This window comes from Schistocerca piceifrons, chromosome 1, assembly GCF_021461385.2.
Source record: "Schistocerca piceifrons isolate TAMUIC-IGC-003096 chromosome 1, iqSchPice1.1, whole genome shotgun sequence".
NCBI lineage: Eukaryota > Metazoa > Arthropoda > Insecta > Orthoptera > Acrididae > Schistocerca > Schistocerca piceifrons.
The window spans coordinates 1032084838-1032111024 of NC_060138.1; the positions used below are offsets into that span (position 1 = coordinate 1032084838).

The 26187-nt window shown below is 39.4% G+C and overlaps 1 protein-coding gene across 2 annotated transcripts in view; it reads left to right on the forward strand.

The window, feature by feature from the left end:
• Positions 1 to 26187, forward strand: part of LOC124724436 (mitogen-activated protein kinase kinase kinase 4) — a 209989-nt gene that overhangs the window by 51758 nt on the left and 132044 nt on the right. For both annotated transcript variants that reach the window (XM_047248448.1, XM_047248449.1), the window contains exons 8-9: positions 6689 to 6879; positions 7074 to 7452. In XM_047248448.1, coding sequence (XP_047104404.1) covers positions 6689 to 6879; positions 7074 to 7452 — 570 coding nt within the window. The remainder of the gene's footprint in view (positions 1 to 6688; positions 6880 to 7073; positions 7453 to 26187) is intronic.

The window sequence follows — 26187 nt, forward strand, 5'->3', positions numbered from 1 at the left end:
CTCGGTGGAAGTACAACATACTTCATCTATTTCATGAAAGGGGCGTATGGTGATGTCTGCCTATTCGTACTTTGGAATTGGTACTTCTGCTATGATATTGGCGATGGTTTGTCAAACCACTTTTTTGAGGAGAATGAAGTTTTGTAAACTAGTGGACAAACAAGGAAACTTCTGCAACTTGACCTCGTATTTTAAGGACAAGATATCAGCACCAGCCTTCAATTCCTCTTGAAAAATAATGAGAACCATCTTTGCTTTATTTGAACTGACAACCAACCACTGTATACACATTTTCAGCTAATTAGTCAAAATAATACAGTATTAACTTGCTTGTACATAGGGTACTGCTTTTACAGCTAGTGCTTCACTCTTTATCAGAAAGAATCATCAGAGTGTGATGAAGGTTTGTCAACTGTAACAGTGCATCACATTTTAATAAGTGTGGTCTGTATGCTGATCAGAAGCCATTAAATGGTTTGACTGGAAATTTGATCACTTTATTAAAGAAAGAATTACTAATTATGCTGTTGACAACAAATGCATTGCATCATAACCATCTGATCAGTAGGACTTTGACATATATGTAACTTTTACTTTTTATATATCAGTTTCATGTTTCATCAGTCTTTCACTTCATCATTTTTACTTTTCTAATTATTATTATTATTATTATTATTATTATTATTATTATTTCTCTTTCCTGTCTCAGACGTTATGTCTGGTCAAAAATGGAAAGTGATGCGGACCTTGATCAAGCGTGACTTCCTTTTAACTGTACGGTATATGTTACATTGCATTTAGGAACTTTCGGGTAATTGAACATGTATCAATAATTACAGATTTCTGTAGTTGTATATATAAGTTTGGATGTAGCTGTATTGCGTTGATGTACTGGTGGATATTGTGTGGTATGACTCCTGTAGTTGATAGTATAATTGGTATAATGTCAACTTTATCCTGATGCCACATGTCCTTGACTTCCTCAGCCAGTTGGATGTATTTTTCAATTTTTTCTCCTGTTTTCTTTTGTATATTTGTTGTATAGGGTATGGATATTTCGATTAGTTGTGTTAATTTCTTCTTTTTTTTGGTTAGTATGATGTCAGGTTTGTTATGTGGTGTTGTTTTATCTGTTATAATGGTTCTGTTCCAGTATAATTTGTATTCATCATTCTCCAGTACATTTTGTGGTGCATACTTGTATGTGGGAATGTGTTGTTTTATAAGTTTATGTTGTAAGGCAAGCTGTTGATGTATTATTTTTGCTACATTGTCATGTCTTCTGGGGTACTCTGTATTTGCTAGTATTGTACATCCGCTTGTGATGTGATATACTGTTTCTATTTGTTGTTTGCAAAGTCTGCATTTATCTATTGTGATATTGGGACCTTTAATAATATGCTTGCTGTAATATCTGGTGTTTATTGTTTGATCCTGTATTGCAATCATGAATTCTTCCGTCTTACTGTATATATTACCTTTTCTTAGCCATGTGTTGGATGCGTCTTGATCGATGTGTGGCTGTGGTAGATGATACAGGTGCTTGCCATGTGGTGTTTTCTTTTTCCAATTTACTTTCTTCGTATCTGTTGATGTTATGTGATCTAAAGGGTTGTAGAAGTGGTTATGAAATTGCAGTGGTGTAGCCGATGTATTTATATGAGTGATTGCTTTGTGTATTTTGCTAGTTTCTGCTTGTTCTATAAAGAATTTTCTTAAATTGTCTACCTGTCCATAATGTAGGTTTTTTTTGTCGATAAATCCCCTTCCTCCTTCCTCTCTGCTTAATGTGAACCATTCTGTTGCTGAATGTATGTGATGTATTCTATATTTGTGACATTGTGATCGTGTAAGTGTATTGAGTGCTTCTAGGTCCGTGTTACTCCATTTCACTACTCCAAATGAGCAGGTCAATATTGATATAGCATAAGTATTTATAGCTTTTGTCTTGTTTCTTGCTGTCAATTCTGTTTTCAGTATTTTTGTTAGTCTTTGACTATATTTTTCTTTTAGTTCTTCTTTAATATTTGTATTTTCTATTCCTATTTTTTGTCTGTATCCTAGATATTTATAGGCATCTGTTTTTTCCATCGCTTCTATGCCGTCGCTGTGGTTATCCAACATGTAATCTTCTTGTTTAGTGCGTTTTCCCTTGACTATGCTATTTTTCTTACATTTGTCTGTTTCAAAAGCCATATTTATATCATTGCTGAATACTTCTGTTATCTTTAGTAATTGGTTGAGTTGTTGATTTGTTGCTGCCAGTAGTTTTAGATCGTCCATGTATAGCAAATGTGTGATTTTGTGGTGGTATATTCCAGTAATATTGTATCCATAATTTGTATTATTTAGCATGTTGGATAGTGGGTTCAGAGCAAGGCAGAACCAGAAAGGACTTAATGAGTTTCCTTGGTATATTCCACGCTTAATCTGTATTGGCTGTGATGTGATATTATTTGAATTTGTTTGGATATTAAGTGTGGTTTTCCAATTTTTCATTACTATGCTTAGGAACTGTATCAATTTAGGATCTACTTTGTATATTTCCAGTATTTGTAGTAACCATGAGTGGGGTACACTATCAAAAGCTTTTTGGTAATCAATGTATGTGTAGTGTAGCGACCTTTGTTCAGTTTTAGCTTGATATGTCACCTCTGCATCTATTATCAGTTGCTCTTTACATCCTCGTGCTCCTTTGCAACAGCCATTTTGTTCTTCATTTATAATTTTGTTCTGTGTTGTATGTGTCATTAATTTCTGTGTAATGACTGAAGTTAATATTTTGTATATTGTTGGTAGGCATGTTGTTGTTTGTTGTTGTTGTGGTCTTCAGTCCTGAGACTGGTTTGATGCAGCTCTCCATGCTACTCTATCCTGTGCAAGCTTTTTCATCTCCCAGTACCTACTGCAACCTACATCCTTCTGAATCTGCTTAGTGTATTCATCTCTTGGTCTCCCTCTACGATTTTTACCCTCCACGCTGCCCTCCAATACTAAATTGGTGATCCCTTGATGCCTCAGAACATGTCCTACCAACCGATCCCTTCTTCTGGTCAAGTTGTGCCACAAACTTCTCTTCTCCCCAATCCTATTCAATACTTCCTCATTAGTTATGTGATCTACCCATCTAATCTTCAGCATTCTTCTGTAGCACCACATTTCGAGAGCTTCTATTCTCTTCTTGTCCAAACTATTTATCGTCCATGTTTCACTTCCATACATGGCTACACTCCATACGAATACTTTCAGAAATGACTTCCTGACACTTAAATCAATACTGGATGTTAACAAATTTATCTTCTTTAGAAACGCTTTCCTTGCCATTGCCAGCCTACATTTTATATCCTCTCTACTTCGACCATCATCAGTTATTTTGCTCCCCAAATAGCAAAACTCCTTTACTACTTTAAGTGCCTCATTTCCTAATCTAATTCCCTCAGCATCACCCGACTTAATTAGACTACATTCCATTATCCTTGTTTTGCTTTTGTTGATGTTCATCTTATATCCTCCTTTCAAGACACAGTCCATTCCATTCAATTGCTCTTCCAAGTCCTTTGCTGTCTCTGACAGAATTACAATGTCATCGGCGAACCTCAAAGTTTTTATTTCCTCTCCATGAATTTTAATACCTACTCCTAATTTTTCTTTTGTTTCCTTTACTGCTTGCTCAATATACAGATTGAACAACATCGGGGAGAGGCTACAACCCTGTCTTACTCCCTTCCCAACCACTGCTTCCCTTTCATGTCCCTCGACTCTTATAACTGCCATCTGGTTTCTGTAGAAATTGTAAATAGCCTTTCGCTCCCTGTATTTTACCCCTGCCACCTTTAGAATTTGAAAGAGAGTATTCCAGTCAACATTGTCAAAAGCTTTCTCTAAGTCTACAAATGCTAGAAACGTAGGTTTGCCTTTCCTTAATCTTTCTTCTAAGATAAGTCGTAAGGTCAGTATTGCCTCACGTGTTCCAGTGTTTCTACGGAATCCAAACTGATCTTCCCCGAGGTCGGCTTCTACTAGTTTTTCCATTCGTCTGTAAATAATTCGTGTTAGTATTTTGCAGCTGTGACTTATTAAGCTGATAGTTCGGTAATTTTCACATCTGTCAACACCTGCTTTCTTTGGGATTGGAATTATTATATTCTTCTTGAAGTCTGAGGGTATTTCGCCTGTTTCATACATCTTGCTCACCAGATGGTAGAGTTTTGTCAGGACTGGCTCTCCCATGGCCGTCAGTAGTTCCAATGGAATATTGTCTACTCCGGGGGCCTTGTTTCGACTCAGGTCTTTCAGTGCTCTGTCAAACTCTTCACGCAGTATCTTATCTCCCATTTCATCTTCATCTACATCCTCTTCCATTTCCATAATATTGTCCTCAAGTACATCACCCTTGTATAGACCCTCTATATACTCCTTCCACCTTTCTGCTTTCCCTTCTTTGCTTAGAACTGGGTTTCCATCTGAGCTCTTGATATTCATACAAGTCGTTTTCTTATCTCCAAAGGTCTCTTTAATTTTCCTGTAGGCAGTATCTATCTTACCCCTAGCGAGATAGGCCTCTACATCCTTACATTTGTCCTCTAGCCATCCCTGCTTAGCCATTTTGCACTTCCTGTCAATCTCATTTTTGAGACGTTTGTATTCCTTTTTGCCTGTTTCACTTACTGCATTTTTATATTTTCTCCTTTCATCAATTAAATTCAGTATTTCTTCTGTTACCCAAGGATTTCTACTAGCCCTCGTCTTTTTACCTACTTGATCCTCTGCTGCCTTCACTACTTCATCCCTCAAAGCTACCCATTCTTCTATGGAGCGATATTTAGCTGGGTTTGCTGTGTCTGCTTGATCTTTAGGTTTCAGATAAGTTATTCCATGTGTAAGTGCATCAGGGAATGTGTATGGGTCTGCAATGTAACTGTTAAATAATTTAGTTAGATGTGAATGTGTTGAGGTGAACTTCTTTAGCCAGAAATTTCCTATTTTATCTTTTCCAGGGGCTTTCCAATTGTGAGTAGAATTAATTGCTTGGGTGACTTCATGTTGCAAAATTATCACTTCAGGCATTTGTGGTATCATCTGGTACGTGTCTGTTTCTGCTTGTATCCACCGTGCATGCCTGTTATGTTGTACTGGGTTTGACCATATGTTGCTCCAGAAGTGTTCCATGTCTGTTATGTTTGGTGGATTGTCTATTTTAATGCGTGTGTTATCTATTGTCTGGTAAAATTTCTTTTGGTTTGTGTTGAATGTTTGGTTTTGTTTCCTTCTGTTTTCACTTTTTTTGTATCTTCTAAGTCGTTTGGCCAATGCTTGTAATTTCTGCTTCTTTTCATCTAATTGCTCTATCGCTTCTTGTTCTGAGATTTTACCTAACCTTTTTCATTTTTTGTCTGACATTTCATTTCTTATAAATTGTGTTAGCTGTCCAATGTCTTTTCTCAGTTTTTCTATTCTGATCTGTGTTGCCATGCTGGTTTTGTGGATTTCTTCTGTGTGTTGGTTGGTTCTGATCTCTGCCTAGTGTGTATATTTAGTGTAGTGAGTGTGCCTATATAAACCAGTAGTTGTAACTCTTCCATAGTTGTATTTTCATTTATTTTGTTGTGTATGATTGTGTTGATAGTTGTTATTGTTGTTTCGACTTGTGGGTTATTTGGTGGTCTATGCAAGAATGGTCTAATGTCTGTATTTGTGTCTTTGTATTCTATATATGTCAGCTGAAATTTTTCTTCTATATCTAACATGTGTGTCACTTCGTGTTCTATTTGTGCTTGTTCTGGTGGCTGTCTTAAGATTTTGTTTTCCTCTGATTGTTTAATTGATGCGTGTTGTTCTTTGTTTGTTTGCTCTGGGATATTTGAGTCCATTACTGTATTTTCTTCTTCTTCTGATTGCACATTATTTTGTTCTAGTATTTGTTGTACTTGTTGTTTGATGTTTTCTAATTCTGGCTGGGGTATCCTGTTATTTTTGATTATTACACGGATCTGATCAGCTAGTCATTGTTCTGTTAAAAATTTTAATTCTGGGTATCTGGTAATAAATGTTGTGTATACTTGTGATCTGTATCCAGTTGTGTTGGTTCCTAAGTTTGTTGCTTGGTAATAACAGAACATGAGGTGTCAGTTAACTTCATCTGACCATCTCATCCTCTGTCTTTGTTTTCCTTCTAGAGTGGTTGGAGGAAGCATATCCTGCATATTTAAATCATTTTCCATGTGGCTAGCAGTGTCGTTACCATTGTGGACAGGCATAGGGTTCAAGCATCGTCCCCGACCATGACAGCGCTTGTCCGAGGCTTCATTAGTTCTGTCCTGAACCAACTAATCACACTAAAAGGGGGGTTAGCCCTATTAGTGGTTTGTTCTTTTCGTCGCCTTTTACGACTGGCAGAACATAAAGGAGGCTTATTCTTTTCCCAGGCCTCCATGGGTTTATTATTATTATATGGTTATTATTATTATTATTATTTTTAAGCAGTTCTTATTGGGTTGGCATTAATAACACCACTGAGTTTTCTAAAGCAAACAGGAAGCACATTACAACAACAACAACAACAACAACTACTACTACTACTACTACTGCAACTACTGCTACTGGTTAATGATTTCGCTAGATAGAATGTAGCCTGATAGTTGATGATATTTTCCCCATGCATTTATATTACTTTTTTTTCTTTTTGCAGGCCATGTGTCTTTGGTACAACATGACTAAACATCAGCGTCTAGTATTAATAATTTTGGGCAAACTGTTGTTACGATTAGAGTCCAAAGGCATAAACTGGCCTCATGTTGGTGAAGATGATAATACATCAGGCATAGCTACTGACACATCTGCAAGTGAAGAGCCCAGCACCTCCCAAGAGCAAAATACTAGGTAATTTTGATTATTATTATCATTTTTTGTTGTTATTTAGTGTTGTTTTTATTATTTTGACTTCAAATTTTTAGGCTAGAAGGTTTTAATATTCACAGAACTACAGAACTTTTTACTACGGTAATCTGTAGTAACCAGTAGATATAGTGCTCATTTTATTAAATACAATTGTTAGTCTGGGCTGTGTTTTGCAGGTCCACATCACCTCCGAGGAAGGTGATCCCCAAGAACAAAAACAGGATTCAATTTGATGTCGAAACTAGCAGTCCATCAGATTCAAATAATTCAAATATATCATCTCATGGTTCAACAAACTCATGTGATGAGGAGGAAAATGTAATGGAATATTATTCTAGTTCAATTAACAAATCGTATCCTGCGACACACAGCAAAAAACCGTCGCCAATAAATCCATACCGTAAATACATTGAAGACATGTTGAAGACAAAAGGTCTGAGAAAATCCTTAAATTTTGTGGAAAAATTACATCGGCATATCCTCATCAAATCAAAAGCAACGCTTTGCAAACCAGTTGAAAGAGATAAGGAACATGAAGTAGAGTCACAAGATAAGGTAGTTTAATATGTTCTTATCTTTTTCTTTTTGCATTTGTGCTACACGATAGTGTATAATCATATGCATCTTTCTGCATTTGTGTTACACATAAGCATACAATCATATGCAAGAGCTTTCTATTTTTGGAATATTTATATTGTGAATAGGATATAATGCAACTGTGTAAGTGCTCTTGAACAAAGGAAATGAATAATTTATGCAGTAGTCAGAAATAAGGAGGGTATGAAAATTTGAAACAGACTTAAGTGCAACGTATCCATGACATATTAATTATACAAAATGTGGTTAATAATAAAATAGAAAAAGACCAACTAAATCTTGATATTCAGGGGAAAACATTTTTTATTTGGTATGTAATAAGGAAAGCAATAAGTGAGAGATGTGTGACAGTGAGATGGAGTGACTTACAGTTAATCTGCACCCTTTCAATAATACACCAAATAAATTGCAAATATTGTTCATTTTGTTATATACAGTGTTTCTTCCTTTACACCGTCAGCCAATAAAATTGTAACAGTATGAAGGCAACATCTAACAAATGACACAGTGGCATGATGTGTCAGGATATGCAAATGATTAACATTTAAGCACAAGCCACATGAAGTTTTAATAATGTTATCTGTACATTGGGATTTCTCGTTCAGAAATCACGTTTGAGTATTGGTTGTTGGTGAGAAAGTTGTGTTATGCTCTATGTAAGAAGGAGAAACGTCTGTCAACATGTACCGTTTTGATATGGGCAGGATTATGGGGAGTTCAACCAGCCTGTTAACATGGCAACCATTCTTGCAGCTTCCCTGGACATGGCAGCAGAGAAAGGAGTGAGTCCCAGTTCTGCATAAAGCATCACAGTGTCTGTATCTTTTTGTGGAGCATCCGAGGAGAACAAATGTTGCCGGATTGAACTTAGTGATATGTGCCTAATACTTTGCAATTGTATCAGGCGGCACTAGATACACAACTCAGGTTTGCGTAGCTGCTAATTTGAACAGCAGATGTTAAATTTCTGATGTCTTAAGGCCTGTGGCTGTCTCCCCTTGTAGAGGGCTTTGTGGCATATCTTTCAACAAGCAAAAGCAAGACTGAATGATGCCTGTGCTGTCTGGACCTACCTTGCCAGCACATTCTCCAGATCTCTCTCCTATTAAAAACGTATGGTCATGCATTGCTGAGAGACTGACATGTCACCACTTGCCGGCCTCTGTGATTGATGAACTCTGGTGGAATGTTGAGCAGTATGGAGTGTCATATATGTCTGTATCTTTCTTCCAAGCTCAGATAAACTCACGCCTTTTACAAGCTATTTTTGCTGCCACAAGAGGCAGCTCTGTATCCTACATTTTACACCTATATATCCGCAAATCACCTATAAATGTAATCGTGTATTCTTCATGTCGTACTGTATTCACACAGTATGTAAAATTTTGTTATTTTCCATCTTATCTGGTGTTGGAATTTTAATAAGCAGCAGTGTAGATTCCCTGTTTTCACACTGATTTTCTTTCAGTCTGTCATGCTGTGTATGTATCCCTTGGCTCAATATTCTTGGCGACTACTTCATTTACTTACTGATGCTTCATATTTTTACAAACTCATCCCATTCTTTTGCCAAATTAATGTGCTTTTATTTTAAAGCTTTCGTTTAAGATGATTAACTGAGTTCGACTGTGTCTTCTTCTTCTTCTTCTTCTACTACTACTACTACTACTACTACTAGATAAAAGGAAGAAATCATTTCTCAAACTTTAGTGATCTGGGGCTACCAAATTATATAGGGAGCGGAGGAGGTAGACATTGATGAATGGAGATTTTGGCTTTGGGGTTTGTAGGAACATAGTTATGGTAGAGTACTAATGTGGCTTACGAAAAAGCACTTTTGTGGTACAAAATAAATGTGTAATGTCTTCAGTTAAGTTTTTCCAAAACCCTTAGTATTTCTTGTTTCACCAGCTATTGGTGGCCCTTAAAAATTGCATTCTTTCATCGAAAAAGTCTGTAGTTAGTGGAATAACATGGTAGATAATGAAATTTTGCTTAATACATACCATTACAGCAAAATACTGTCCTCTTTGCATCCTATCATTTGCCCAAATCTCATTTCGATATCTGAAAACTATTTATGAAATATGAGGAATGCTTTGGATATTTTGCTCTGGCTTTATAACTGGTGCGCCACAATCACAAATGAGTGTGCTACATCAGACCAAATTTCTCAAGATTGGTGGGAGGGAGACCTCCACCCAAGTCTAATGAAAAATTCAATACATTAGCTAAATTCCATATGTTGCAACATATTATGTAGTATGCACCAAACGCAAAATCATAGCGACATCTGCGTTTCATTGCAAACTTTTTCATATACATGCAGTGTCTTACTTTCACTTAAATATCACAATAACTATGACCATTAACGAAATGATGGGCATGTCATCATCAACCTGACATATAAAGCTATAAGTAAAGCAAAATGAATTTTCTTTACCGAATAGTTTCTGTAAAATCATTTGAGAAAGATTGCAGGGCTGCATCTAGAGTCTATCATCGCTGAACGGCCAAAAGGGTTCAGACACTGTCAGCCTCCCCTTCCGAACAAACGAATAAACTCACCCAGCACTTTGGATGAAAATTGGTCTCTGCACGTTAGCCACCGTATCGTGCGTGAGCTATAGTGGACGTGGTCTGTTTGTCACAGTAGACAAGAAACTCAAATTCACTGAGATAGAAGTTGAAGCTGTATGCAAGATTGCTTGGGCAAGGCTCCGTATAATGGACATACAATTATAAGTGGATCTTTCTATCAGCCACCAGACCCAAGCACAATTATTAGCCAGTGTACAAGTCCCCCAGTTGTACTTCCAGCATTGGAGGTGACTGTAATCATCCAGTAATCATTTGTTATGGCTACGGTTTTGTAGGTGGTGTATGTGACAATACATTCTGCAAAATATTGATAAATGTGTTCTCTGAAAACTACTTAAGATGGATAGTTCAGAAACCTGCTCATGATAGAAATAAATAGGATACAAAGAGGTAGACCTGACTTCTTTGAGGATGCCCACATTGAAACTGTTATCAGTAACCGTGATGCATTTTAGCAACAGTGACTACCAAAGTACAAAGAGCAGCTAAAACAGAAACATTTATGTGTTCAGCAGACTAGATAAAGATGCAGTAATGTCATATGTTGATGAGGAATTTCATTTAGTTCAACAGAGGGACATATAGAGGAACTGTGGATCAATTTAAAAGAATAGTTGAATATGCAGTATATAGATGTATACCAAATAGAACAGTTCATTACTGGTGGTACTGCCCAGGGTTCTCAGTCACTGTAAAGAAACTTCTAAAGAAACAGAGACTACTGCATGATAAGTATAATACAAAGCATAAAGTTATAGGTAGGGAGATCTGAAGGAAATGTGTTTTGCTGTCAAAAGGGCAGTGGAGAAGAATGCAATGACTACTGTAGCAAAATATTTTATAAAGATCTCTCACAGCACCCAAAGAAATTACATTCATATGTTAGGGCAGGTAGTGACACCAAAGTTATTGTTCATACATTTGTGGACAAGACAGTCAACTGAAATTGAGAGTGGCAAAGCAAAAGCAAAAACACTGAAATATGTTTCCATATGTTCGTTTACGAAGGAAAATCCAGGAGTATTGTTCCCATTTAATTCTTGCCCTAGTTGAGCGAAATAGATGTTAGTGTCAGTGGGGCTGAGAACAGCTTGAAATCATTTAAATTAAATAAAGCTCCGGGGTTCGATGGAAACAAGTTTCTACACCAAATTTTCAGATGAATTAGGTACTCTTTTAACCACAATATACTGTAAGTCCCTAGAACAAAAGACAGTGCCTTGTGATTGGAAGAAAGCATAGGTCACATATTACTGCACAAGAAAGGTAGCAGAAGTAATTCACAATACTATCATCCAATATTCTTGATATCTGTTTGTTGCAGAATCTTGTAATATATTGTGAGCTTAGATGTAATGAGTCACCTGAAAACCATGGATTAAGGTAGTCTCATAGATGTGATATTTCTTGACTTCCAAAAAGCCTCCGACTCATTACCACACCTACGTTTATTACCAGATGTATGATCATATGAGGTATCAAGTGAAATTTGTGGCTACTTTTGACGATTTGTTGATGGAAGGAACGCAGCATGTTACCTTGGGTGGATGGTTATTGACAGGTGAAGAGATAAGTTAAGACAAGCCGAATGGAAGTGTGCTGGGACTGTTTCTGTACATATTGTATATTAATGACCTTTCAGAAAACAGTGATAGTAACCTCAGATGTTGCAGTTTTCTATAATGAAATACTGTTCAAAGAAAACTACGTATGTTGAGTCACATCTTGGACAAGATTTCAATGTGGCGTAAAGATTGGCAGCCTGCTTTAAATGTTCATAAATGTAAAACTTTGTACTTTTCAAAATGAAAAGCATAGTATCCTATTCCTATAAAATCTGCAAGAGTCATTAGTGGAATCGATCAGTACCTTGTATCAGTTTGTAGGAATAGGAAATGGAACAATCGCATAGGCTTGTTAGTATGTCAGAGTTAGATTTGTAGGCAGAAAACTAGGAAATACAGTCAGTCTCTGAAGGAAATTGGTTTCAAAATATTCATGTGATTCATCCTACAATTTTGCTCACAGGTGTGGGACCTGTATCTAATTGGACTAGCATGGATATTGAATGTACACAAAGAAGTTCAGTAAGAATAGTCATGTGTTTTATTTGACACACCTAAGAGTATCACAGAGATGTTGGGAAACCCGAACAGGCAGACTCTTCCAGATAGATGCAAATTGTTTCATGAAAGCCTACTTACAAAGTTTCAAGAGCCAGTATTAAATGAGGAATCTAGGAATATAATATGGCCCCCTACGTATCACCGTCATAGGGATTGCAAAGGTGAGATTAGATGATTTATCACGGTGCACCCAATGGAGTTTTATCGTTCTTTCCGCTGTCCTTATGTGAATGGAAAGGGAATGGGCTCTAATAAGTGGTATCGTACAAAGTACCCTTCCATGATTTAAATGCAAACGAGGTGGTGCCTTGGTTAGCACACTGGAGTTGCATTCGGGACAACAATGGTTCAAATCTGTATCCGGTCATCCCGATTTAGGTTTTCCATGTTTTCCTAAGATAAATTCAGGCAAATGCTGTGATGGTTCCTTTGGAAGGGCATTGTCAATTCCCTTCCCTAATCTGAGTTTGTGCTTTGAAGATCTGTTGAATGCCGCCAAGCGGGTAACTAACAGCGATGGAGAGCCTAAGGCAGCAGACAATTATAATAGTGGGGAAATTGATGATCTAACTTGGAATGAAGTGGAAGAAGCCATAAAGAGGATGAAAGGGGGCAAGGCACCAGGTTGGGACGAAGTAACAGTGGATATGATACGAGCAGCAGGAGAAGTAGGAACCCAGTGGTTATACAGAGTACTGAGGGTGGTGTGGAAGGAGAACAGAATTCCTGAGGATTGGAAGAAAGGAATTATAGTCCCGATCTTCAAGAAAGGGGATAAAAGGAGATGTGAGAACTACAGAGGAATCACCCTGCTATGCCACTGTGGAAAAATCTATGAAAAGATCCTGGAGAAGAGAATAAGAAGCAGTATTGAAAGTAGACTGCAAGAGGAGCAGTACAGTTTCAGACCGGGAAGATCAACAACGGACCTCATATTTGCGGTAAGGCAACTGCAGGAAAGGCACTATGAGTACGGGAAGGACTTAATCATGGCCTTTTTAGATATTGAGAAGGCGTATGACAGTATCTGTAGGGACAAGCTCTGGGATGTGCTGAACGCAAAAGGGATAGATGAAGAGATAACACGAAAAGTCAGAAAAATGTACGAGGGAAGTGAGAGTTGTGTGAAAGTGGGGAGGGAACGTACTGCATGGTTCAAGCTGGAAAATGGGCTGCGACAGGGAAGTGCACTTTCGCCTTTATTGTTTATTATTGTTATGGATGAAATCCTACAGCAAGTATCAGATGCAATTGGAGATCATAAAATGAAAGCAGTGCTTTTTGCCGATGACCTGATGTTATGGGGAAATTGCGAGAAGGAGGTGCAAGAGCAGTTAGATGTATGGGAGGCAACGGCAGCACAATATGGAATGCATTTCTCTGCAAAGAAAAGTGAAATAATTTTCACAACAAGGAAGAAGAATAGGCCAAATGTGGATATAACTTGTGGAGGGGAAAAACTACAAGTGGTAGAGAACTTCAAGTACCTGGGAAGCACGATTGAAAGTAAGGGGGGAAACACAATGGAAATAAATGAAAGGTGCAGAAAAGCAGGGCAGTTCTACAAATGCATTAGGGGGCTTATTTGGAGCAAGGAGGTGCCACAGAAATCCAAGGGAATTATATACCGAACCTACTTTGTCCCCATATTGGCATACGGAAGTGAGACATGGGTAATGCACAAAAGCGACAAAAGTAGAATACGGGCTAGTGAAATGAAGTTCCAGAGGAGCAGGTTGAGTGCAACAAGACGAGACAGATTGCAAAATGTGTATGTGAGGGAAAGCCTAAACGAGGAACCAGTACAGGACAGGATAGAAAAATCAAGACTGCAGTGGTATGGACACATGAAGAGAATGGATGAGGGAAGAATTCCAAAGAGGATGTTTGATCTGCAACTGGAGGGGAAGAGGCCCAGAGGAAGACCAAGAGATAGATGGGTGAAGGGAGTGAAGGAATGTGTGACGAGAAGAGGAGAGAGCTGGACGAAGGTGGAAGATGGGGAATGGTGGAAAGACAGAACACGATGGAGAGGCTTGTGTTCCTGACAGACCCAGCCAGTGGCTGGAAACTGTCCAAGATGATGAATCTGAGTTTGTGCTCCATATCCAATGACCTCGTTGTTGACGGACATTAAATACTAATCTCCTCATCGTACTCTTTCTCCTCCTCCATGATTTAACAGTTGTTTCCAGGGTATGGATGTAGATGTATTAATGATCACATAGCAAAGAGCCTGGTATGTATACCTGGGATAGCAAGCATCTGCGATATAGATATTCTGAAGTGTTGCATAACCCTTAAGTGAAATGTTGAAAGTTCAGCACCATAATACATTGAAAGAGAACTGTGAAGTTATAACAGTTGCTTCTTTTGAAAATTTTCATAATTGTTTTGTTCCAAAGTTAATTGTTTTTTAAATGAATAGATTTAATAGCTCAAACAATGGAAAATCCTGTTTGGAATGTAACAAGGTTATTAAAAAAAAAGTTGCTACTCACCATATAGTGGAGATCCTGAGTCGCAGAGAGGCACAAAAAAAAAAAAAAAAAAAAAAAAAAAGCCGTCACAAATTAGCTTTCGGCCAGTATGACCTTCAGCAAACATGAACGGCAGACACACACAGAGTGCAGTCTCTGGCAACTGAAGCCACACTGCAAGCAGCAGCACCAGTGCATGATGGGAGTTGTGACTGGGTGGGGGTAAGGAAGAGGCTGGGGTGGGGAGGATGAGGGGTAGAAGGTTGGGGGTGCGGGACAGTGAAGTGCTGCTGGGTAACACCTGTTCCATACCAAGAAATCCCTTCCATGCATCCTAGCCAACTGTGGATGTTGCATCTGCAGTGATGAGAGGTCCCTCTCGAAATATACCGAAGGTCCCATTGGAGCCTTTACAGATTGTAATTATTCTCCCAACCTTGTACAAAAACAAATCTCTCGTGCCATATCTTCCCAGTCTTTCACCACCTCCCAAAGTCTCATCGTCTGGCCACAGAGCAGCATTCCCCTCGTAATTCAGTACCACCCAGGACTGGAGCGACTGAATTGCATGCTCCACTAGGGTTTTGACTACCTCTCGTCATGCCCTGAAATGAGAAATGTCTTGTCCACTATCCTTTCCACCCATCCCACAATGGTATTCTGCAGTCCACTGAACCTGCACAATATACTCATCCATTCCTACACAACCCTTGCTCCCAACCTCTTACCTCATGGCTCATATCCCTGTAACAGACCTAGATACAAGACCTGTCCCATACATTCTCCCACCACCACCTACTCCAGTCCAGTCACAAACATCACCTATCCCATCAAAGGCAGGGCTAGCTGTGAAACGAGTCATGTGATGTAGTAGCTCAGCTGCAACCACTGTGCTGCATTTTATGTGGGCATGACAACCAACAAGCTGTCTGTCCACATGAATGGCCACCTACAAACTGTGGCCAATAAACAAGTGGACAACCCTGTTGCAGAGCATGCTGCTCAACATAACATCCTTCATTTCAATGACAGCTTCACAGCCTGTGTCATATGGATCCTTCCCACCAACACCAGCTTTTCTGAATGGCACAGATGGGAACTTCCATTGCATTGTATCCTACATTCCCATAACCCTCCTGGCCTCAACCTTTGTTAGCCATTTTCCTCAATCATCATTCAGCACCTTCCCAGTTCCCATTCCAGCACTACACAGACCTCATTCCACAATACCGCCAAGTTTTTTATTTCTCTCCTTTTCCGCCACCCCATCACCAGTCCCTTGCCCCATCTAACCTCCCGACTGCACATAGCTGCCCTACCCTCTCTGCACCTCATCCCTGCATGCTCCCCAGCAGCAATTCACTGTCCACTCCCCCCCCCCCCCTCCCCACACTATCCCTTAACCCCCCCCCCCCTGCCCCAGCCTCCTCCTTACCCCCACCCAGTTGGCACTCCAGTCATGCACTGTGTTGTTGCTCACAGTGCGGCTTCAGTTGCCAGAGATTGCAGCTGTGTGTGTGTGTGTGTGTGTGTGTGTGTGTGTGTGTGTGTGTGTCTGTCTTATTTTTGATGAAGGCCGTACTGGCCGAAAGCTAATTTGTGACAGTCGTTTTGTTGTGCCTATCTGCAACTCAGCATCTCTGCTATATGGTGAGTAGCAGCTTTCCGTTTCATTAGATTTAATAGATTTAATATGTAGTTTGTTTTTCTCCAATAATGGAAATTAATTAAATATGCAATGACAATAAAATAATGTATTTCATGGATATATATTTTTATTGGAGATATAATTCTGAAATCAATTAAAAATGCACTTGAAAAACAAGCTTTCAGAAAATAACATTGTAATTGGCAAAAAATAACACCAAAATAGGCCAATAAATAGAAAATATCCTATCTTTAATCATGAGGAAGTATACGAGGGTTGTTCTATAAGTAATGCAACACTTTTTTTCCCCAGCCAGTTTTGGTTGAAAAAATGTGGAACTTTCTGTAAGACACCAGGAAATATTCCCACTTCAGTCCCTGTAGTTTCATGAACTTCTGATAGGTGGCAGCACTATAGGAAGCCTTCCGAGTGGCCTCTTTAATGGTGGTGCATTTCAAGCAGAGAGCTGTCATTGGGTTTCATTTGACAAGAAACAAGAGCATCGCAGATATTCATAAGCATTTGCAGAATTTCTATGGAAGCCTGGCAGTGAACACAATCATGGTGAATCATTGTGTGAAGTGTCATCATCGCAACAAGGTTGCCGAAACCTGTATGATCTCCTGGTTTCCAGCCAGCTGTACACAGCTCTGACTCCTGCAGTGCTGGAATGTGCAAACACTTCATTTGATGTGATTAGTGGATCACAATCAAACACCTCTCTGCTCAGCTGGACGTCTCCATTGGTAGTGTTGAAACACTCATCCACCAGTGTGGATATTCAAATGTGTGTACCCATTGGTCCCTCACTGCCTAACAAAAGTCCACAAAGAGCAATGAAGGACCGTCTGTTCAGAGTTGCTTCCACATTACAGGATTGAGCGTGACAATTTATTGTTGAATGTCGGTCTCAGGTGATGAAACATCTAATCAGAAACAAAATGGCTATTCATGGAGTGGCACCACACCATCTGTCTTCTGAAGAAAATTTTCAAAGCCACATCCTCAGCTGGTAAAGTCATGACGGTAGTCTTCTGGGACACTGAAGGGGTTATTCTGTTTTATGGTCTCCCTCATGTGCAATAATCTTCAAGGGTTACTGTGTTACTCTCAGGGATCTGAAGAAACAATGTCAGCACATTTTTTGCACAAAAATGCAAATGAACTCCTGCCCCTCCTCCCCCTTCTGCCCCTCCTCCCTTTCCTCCCCCTCCCTCCTCTCTTTCCTCTCCCTCCTCCTCCTCCCCCTCCCTCCTCCCTCCTCCTTCCTCCTCATCCTCCTCCTCTCCCGTGACAATGCAAGGTCTAGCACAAGTCTGTGCACCCAAGAGAAGCTCACAAAACTTCATTGGACCATTCCTCATCTACCCTACAGCCCGGATCTCTCGCCTTCTGACTTCCATCTGTGTGGCCCAATGGAGGATGCGCTCTTTGGGAAAGCAGTACATGGATGATGGGGAAGCTATGGGTGCAGGAAGACGTTGACTCTGATGTTGACCAGTAGAGTGGTATCATGCAGGCATAAAGGACCTCCACCATAGATTATGGTGAAAAATAGTGTTTTGTAGCTAAAAGAGTGGGGAATAATATGGTATATAGAATCCTGAATAAAACCAACCAGCTTTCAGTAAAAGTGTATGCCCTTGTTTTTCATCAAGTACTATCTGTTTTCTCATGTTACAAACCAACTTTATTTCTATGCCTCATTTCTCCAAATGTACAACTGATTCTTTATGCCCGAGAATGAAGTGAAACTAATGTACACACCAACTTGCAGTTTAAAATCACAACAAAACTTTTTTTTATCCCTCCACTGTTTGGCTATTTTTTCCCTTGAGTTGCAGGACTCCATTAGTCACTTTTTATCTGGATATACAATTTGTGAAGGAAATTGCAAAAAGTTCATGCTTTAACAGTAACAGCAATTCACCAGTAATATTACATTGATTTTAGTTTATTTAAAAGCAAAAGGAACGTTAAAATTTAAGGAGAGCTGAGCCACTAAATATAGTAACATTTTTTGCTCAATGCTAATAAAGTTTCCTTATCTTACATGCAATAGACTAACCATTGGGAGGAGGAAGGGAGAGGAGCTTTCTAGGATTGGGTGTAAAATTTATGTAGAGTTCTGTGTCTAGAGTCACATATTAGGATAAGACGGGGGAATCAAGAACTAAATATCAGTATAAAATGATAGTCAAAGTTGTGAGAAGTTGGAATTGCTAATGAACGTAAAGTGGACGAAGTAAAACCTGGTAAAGGAAATGTAGGCGAAATATGTGTGTGTGTGTGTTTGTGTTTGTGTTCGTGTTCGTGTGTGTTTTTTTTGGGGGGAGGGGGGTGTCACTTAAGGGCTTTCACATCTGTATCAAGAATTGACACAAATAATTTCATAAGTTAACTGGGAAATTGTCTGTAGACAGGGACAGGAAAAAATTGTTTTATTGTATGAACAATTTTGGTGTTATTTTATTACAGTTATGGTGTTATTTTATTACAGTTATGGTGTTACTTTTTATCAATTTTCGTATTCTTTTGACCTATTTTTGAAGCACTGTATATTCCTATTTTGTCTTTCTTCGTTGTTTTTCAGTGTTATGTTGAAAATGAAAATATTCCTCTGAATTGTGTTATAATTATTCACATCATATTTATTTACTTCATTTAAAAATTCATTTTTATTGTACATATTAAGTCTAATCAATTAAAAAAAATAGCAACTTGACAACTGGACACTATTGAAAGTTTTTAAAAAGTGAGCATTGTCATAAATTCAAAGTTCTCTTCTGAGACTTTATGCCACAGACCCATCTGTACTTCAGTATAATGGGGTCTAAATTTGAAAACAGAAGACAAATTGCCTTCAACACAAAATCAGACATTTGACAAAGTCCTCTATCCTAGTGGTATCTGAAGTTGCTTCACCACTAAATTATGAAAGGAATTGCGTCCCTAAAGAATATCTTTCATGACTCAGACCTGCCATTTTAGGTACGCACAGTACACTTTACCACAAGGCTGGCAATGACGTGCCAAACTTCACACGTGCACTGTGTGCAGGCCTTGTGCGGGCCAAGGCCGTGCCTATTACTTGGCTTTGCTTGGTCCTTCTCAGAAGTACCCGGGAAAGCACGACATTTCATTTAGCATTGCGGTGTGGCATTTTTCGGCCGGTGCAACTCTCTTGAGTTTGGCAGTGCAGCTCTCTGAGTTTAGCAGAATTGTGGTATCAGCGTTGTTTACCCTTTGCTGTTCGCTTGTTGTATGAAGGACATTCACAGCTTCGGTGTCTGCACAAAAGACACGATGTAGCAATCTGCCATCACAATCCTTTAAAATGAATGGGAATGATAGAAGAGATGGATGAGAATTCTAAATTCGCATAAGCAACGTGTACTGCATATTTACTATGAAACAACATTACAATAACATGCAGAAAGAATTTAAAGATGTAGTTGACAATGAAAGAGCAAAAAATTATGAAGAGCTTGATGCTACAAATAGTAAAATTTCTGAAGTCACATGCATTATTCCATTGTCAGTTGCAACAGTTTGCAGTGGAAATGAAGTAAGTGTATGGAGGCATCATATATTACTGCAAAGTAGGTTGGTTAAGTCAAGGGGCATGCCTGGAAAAAATTTTCTATTTAAAACTTGCTATTGTTGAAGTTATGAAGGAAAAAGAAGTACAGGAATGAAAATTAGAACATCCATAATGGTTTGCAGAATTCACATTTTAAGTGGACTTGACTGCCCACTGAGCACAGTAAGACATTGCTTGGTAACTCCTGTATGATTTGATGGGGATGCATTTAAAAAGAAAATTGTGTTGTAGAAGGGACACATTTTGACAAACACAGTCCAGTTCCCTAAGCTCACTGGCATTATAGGAAATTAGAGGTTTGAAGAATTCATTGTGACTCTGAAAGAATTACAATAGTTTCATAAGTTTTTGAGAACACTATCAACCATATGCCTGCTTTAAAGCTGGTTTTGAGACTGTTTGCCATTTCAGTTGAAAGTACCCCTATGCATATGTGCATGTATTTGATTGACCTGTTGGGTAATTTTGGTTTTAGTGGCAAATCTTTTTATGTTAAAACTGTCCAGGATGTCTAGATTGCATCCTCAAGTAGAGTTTCCAAGTCTCGATAAGGGTGCAAAAGTGCTACTATTTCGATCGACATATTTGTGTGAAACAAATTTTTCAATTATGAAACTAAATAAATCAAGATTACTTGGCAACTTGAGTACAAAACTCTGTGAAATTGTTTGTGTCTGTCCCTATACCAACTGTTTGTACCATGTAAAAATTATATTGGGTCTTCAGGGCACCAAGAATAATTACACTCCTGGAAATTGAAATAAGAACACCGTAAATTCATTGTCCCAGGAAGGGGAAACTTTATTGACACATTCCTGGGGTCAGATACATCACATGATCACACTGACAGAACCACAGGCACATAGACACAGGCAACAGAGCATGCACAATGTCGGCACTAGTACAGTGTATATCCACCTTTCGCAGCAATGCAGGCTGCTATTCACCCATGGAGACGATCGTAGAGATGCTGGATGTAGTCCTGTGGAACGGCTTGCCATGCCATTTCCACCTGGCGCCTCAGTTGGACCAGCGTTCGTGCTGGACGTGCAGACTGCGTGAGACGACGCTTCATCCAGTCCCAAACATGCTCAATGGGGGACAGATCCGGAGATCTTGCTGGTCAGGGTAGTTGACTTACACCTTCTAGAGCACGTTGGGTGGCACGGGATACATGCGGACGTGCATTGTCCTGTTGGAACAGCAAGTTCCCTTGCCGGTCTAGGAATGGTAGAACGATGGGTTCGATGACGGTTTGGATGTACCGTGCACTATTCAGTGTCCCCTCGACGATCACCAGTGGTGTACGGCCAGTGTAGGAGATCGCTCCCCACACCATGATGCCGGGTGTTGGCCCTGTGTGCCTCGGTCGTATGCAGTCCTGATTGTGGCGCTCACCTGCACGGCGCCAAACACGCATACGACCATCATTGGCACCAAGGCAGAAGCGACTCTCAACGCTGAAGACGACACGTCTCCATTCGTCCCTCCATTCACGCCTGTCGCGACACCACTGGAGGCGGGCTGCACGATGTTGGGGCGTGAGCGGAAGACGGCCTAACGGTGTGCGGGACCGTAGCCCAGCTTCATGGAGATGGTTGCGAATGGTCCTCGCCGATACCCCAGGAGCAACAGTGTCCCTAATTTGCTGGGAAGTGGCGGTGCGGTCCCCTACGGCACTGCGTAGGATCCTACGGTCTTGGCGTGCATCCGTGCGTCGCTGCGGTCCGGTCCCAGGTCGACGGGCACGTGCACCTTCCGCCGACCACTGGCGACAACATCGATGTACTGTGGAGATCTCACGCCCCACGTGTTGAGCAATTCGGCGGTACGTCCACCCGGCCTCCCGCATGCCCACTATACGCCCTCGCTCAAAGTCCGTCAACTGCACATACGGTTCACGTCCACGCTGTCGCGGCATGCTACCAGTGTTAAAGACTGCGATGGAGCTCCGTATGCCACGGCAAACTGGCTGACACTGACGGCGGCGGTGCACAAATGCTGCGCAGCTAGCGCCATTCGACGGCCAACACCGCGGTTCCTGGTGTGTGCACCGTGCCGTGCGTGTGATCATTGCTTGTACAGTCCTCTCGCAGTGTCCGGAGCAAGTATGGTGGGTCTGACACACCGGTGTCAATGTGTTCTTTTTTCCATTTCCAGGAGTGTAAATAACACTGAAAATTTGTTTTGTTTGTGATCTATGATTTTGAGAAATGCGATATGTAAAACCAAGTCGTATGTAGTGCGAACACACTGCCATTTAAATATGGCATGTTTGCAGTTTTCCCCTATTCCCCCTCCTTGCGCTCAGTGTGGCGTGGCAGTGGGAAAAATGTGCAGCGGCGCTGAGCACTTGGCGCTCGGGCCCAGGCATGGCCCATGAGCTGAAATCTTGGCTATCCCTGCTTTACCTTGTAGGCCTTAAACACATAACACAAAACCCCAAGTTATTTTGTTTTTATTATTTTGACAGAAATTTAAAATCCCAATTATACTTGGACAACTTAAGAACAGACCTTCAAAAAAATAAAACACCATTTATATCCGTTTCAGTGCTGATAAGTGTTCATCTGCTTGAGCACATCTGGCCCTTCATTTGTAACATGGCTGTCATGTTTTAGTTGAGGTGATCATTATTAGATATTGTCTATACTGTGTGCAACTTTGGGTATTTGACAACAAAATAACGTGTTTTTAGCCATTCTCCTGTATTTTTGACTAGGCAGTGCTTTCTGAAAAGAATTGCTATAGTGGTCCTGGGTTTGACGTTAAATTTAGCACCTCATAAAGTGAAGAAGAATCTAATATTACTTGATTAGAGACTGAAAGTGATGAGACTGTTAATCAGTTGAGTGACAAGTGCTTGCCAATGGTATGGGATAAATACATTCACTGTGCTCTAGCCAGCTCCTCCAAGATTAATGTTCTCAGGAAACCATTGTGAAATACATGGTTGGACTTCATAGCTACACAGAAACTAAAAATGACATCAAATTTGAGGATATTTTAGTCAAAGTACAATGCATGAGTATACTTTGGATTTTATCATTGCTGCTCTTCAAAATTTTGTAACTCATCGTTTTGAGCTTTAAAAGCTATCTTCATGTGTCTACATGTAACTTCATTCTTTATAGGATGTTTTCCATTAATAAAAAATATTATTTTTTTGAAACGTAATTTGAAGGGGTTAATAGAGTCCATTATCAACCTATAGATGAAACAATAATCTAGAGCCATTAACAGAGCCTCTTCCAGGTGTACATCACAGTAGGCTGCAACAGACTTCTAGCAAAGAAACTCAATGTAGATTGGTTCTGAAAGAGAGTAGGAAAAAAAATCTTGCTGCTTGGTAGTAGTCATGGGAGGGGTGTAGGCCAGATGATAGAGGACAAATTAGACACAGAGTACCATGTCACAAGCATTGTGAAGCCAAGAGCTAGCATTAGCCAGGTAACAGAGGGTGTGGGTAATTCATGCAAAGGCTTTGGCAAGGAAATCAGGTCCTTATAATTGGTGGAGCATGGAATAGCCTGGCTAAGAACAGTAATTACCGCTTTAGGTGTGACCTGGATGAAATAGGAGTAGCAACTATAAACACAAATGTGAGTTTTGTGGAGTTCCTGCAGTACCTTGACTAGCCCTGGGCAAATATTGCTGTGAGCCGTGTGATTCAGGCACCCTGATTTGAAAGAAGTGAAAATATCAGAAGAGCCTCACAAAATGCTTAATAACGCACAGAAAAGTAAGGTTAGCTTATTTTATCAAAATATTAGATGAATGAGTAGTAAGATACAAGAGCTTCTTGTCTGTTTCGAAAATTTAGAGAGCTCTAAAAAGATAGACATCCTGTGCCTGACTGAGCACTACGTAATAACAGGGTTAGATAAGTTACTTAAGATTACACATTGCAGCGTACTCTTGCTGAAATAACATAGGAAAGAAGTTGTTACACATATATAGACAGACAACAAGCTCAGAAACGTTAAGACAAATAGATTTTGTAGTGCTAAGCACATAGAAGTGTGTGCTTGTGAATTAATACTAAGAAAGTTCACTTTTATTTGTAGCTGTATGTAGTTCTCCACTGGGAAATTTTGAACTGTTTAGATAATCTGTCTTCCTTACTGTGCTATCTGTCAGATGCAGCAAGTCTCTGGTGAGTTCAGTGTAGATTTTCTGAGGGACACTGATAGGAAAAATGATATGGAAGCTGTATTTGGATCCTACAATTTGGTCTCGGTAATTAACTTTTCAACATTGGTGGATAGAGACAGTAGGACTCTAATTGATAAAGTTTTCTTTGATGAAACTCAAAGTAAGAAAATAACTGTTCGTCTAGTAACAAATGGTCTCTCTGCCGATGATGCACAGTTAGTTAGAATACATAACATAGTGCCTAAGTATGGATACTCCTCAGTGGAAATCATTTAGAATAATTGATGACTTGAGGGCAAATGTTTTTAAGAATAGTTTACAGAACATGACATGGAAGGTAATTTACAATGAACCAAATGCTGACTTAAAATTTAATCTATTCCATGATAAATTCATATCATTATTTGAAAATAGCTTTCAGCATAAGCTAGTCAGAAAGGACACTAAACAGCCAAGTAAAAACCCATGGATCACTGGAGAGATTACAGTATCTTGTGAAAGGAAAAGGAAAATATATCTTTTGGCAAGAACATGTAGGGCCTCTGCAGTAGTTGAACACTATAAAAATACTCAAAACTATCAAGAAAGGTTATTAAAAAATCAAAGAACATGCCCATAATATCAGAAATCAGTACATCCAATAACAAACTTACGGCAACATGGAATGTAGTGAAGCGAGATACAGGACAACGAGCCACAGAACAACACAGGAGCAGTCATAGGGACAAACACGTTGAGCAAAATCACAGTAGTGTGTTGAAAATGGAACTTCACCAACTTTCCTTCTGAAACTAAGAAAATTATACTTTCTCTCAAAAGATAAAACCTCATCTGGTTTTGATGGTGTTTCCAATAGAATACTAAAAATTTGTTCCCATGTAATAAGCCCAGTCTTGAAATATGGGATGCATGACTAACTAAGGGTATTTTTCCAGGGAGACTGATAAATGCCATTGTTAAACCCCTATTTAAGAAAGGTGATAAGAGAGACGTAAATAACTACTGATCTATTTCACTGCTGACATCATTCTCCAAAATTTTTGAGATGATGATGTATTCTAGAATAGTATCTCACTTTAGCAACAATAGTATTCTTAGCGATTCACAGTTTGCGTTTTCAGGAGGGTTGCTCTACTGAGAATGCCATTTACACATTCACTCACCAGATTTTACAAGCACTAAATAATAAAATAGTTCCAGTTGGTATTTTCTGCAATCTCTCTCTAAGGCATTTGACTGTTTGAATCACAGTATTCTTCTAGTAAATAAATTGATGTTTTATGGAATTAATGGTATAGCCAACCAATGGATAATGTTATAGCTAACCAAAAGATTACGAGCAAATCTACTTAATAACTCAAGCAATGTAGTCCAGGGACATTATTCTGACTGGAGAGAAATCATGTTTGGGGTCCCCCAAGGTTCAATCTTATTTCCACTACTGTTCCTTCTTTTTCCAATTTAAAGACTTGTCAATAGGGGCACCTAATAATTTTCAGGTTTTCACCCTATTTATTATTTCTTCACTATGTGTTACACTTATCATTGGTGTGGTACTTCCAGATGTGCAGAATCGAATATGTTGTGTCTTTTGAGGGTGAGACCATTTGCAGAAAACCAGTCAGTGATACTTCTAAGAAGTTTATTTATCATTTTTTCTGTTTCTGTATGTATGTTTGGATATCTGCTAGTGTCATCTACAAAAGAACTAATTCTGTGTGTTGTATGCGGAATGGAAGAACGATATATATATATATATAATAGAGGGAAACATTCCACGTGGGAAAAATATATCTAGAAAGAAAGATGATGAAACTTACCAAACAAAAGCGCTGGCAGGTCGATAGACACACAAACAAACACAAACATACACACAAAATTCTAGCTTTCGCAAGCAATGGTTGCCTCGTCAGGAAAGAGGGAAGGAGAAGGAAAGACAAAAGGATATGGGTTTTAAGGGAGAGGGTAAGGAGTCATTCCAATCCCGGGAGCGGAAAGACTTACCTTAGGGGGAAAAAAGGACAGGTATACACTCGCACACACACACACATATCCATCCACACATACACAGACACAAGC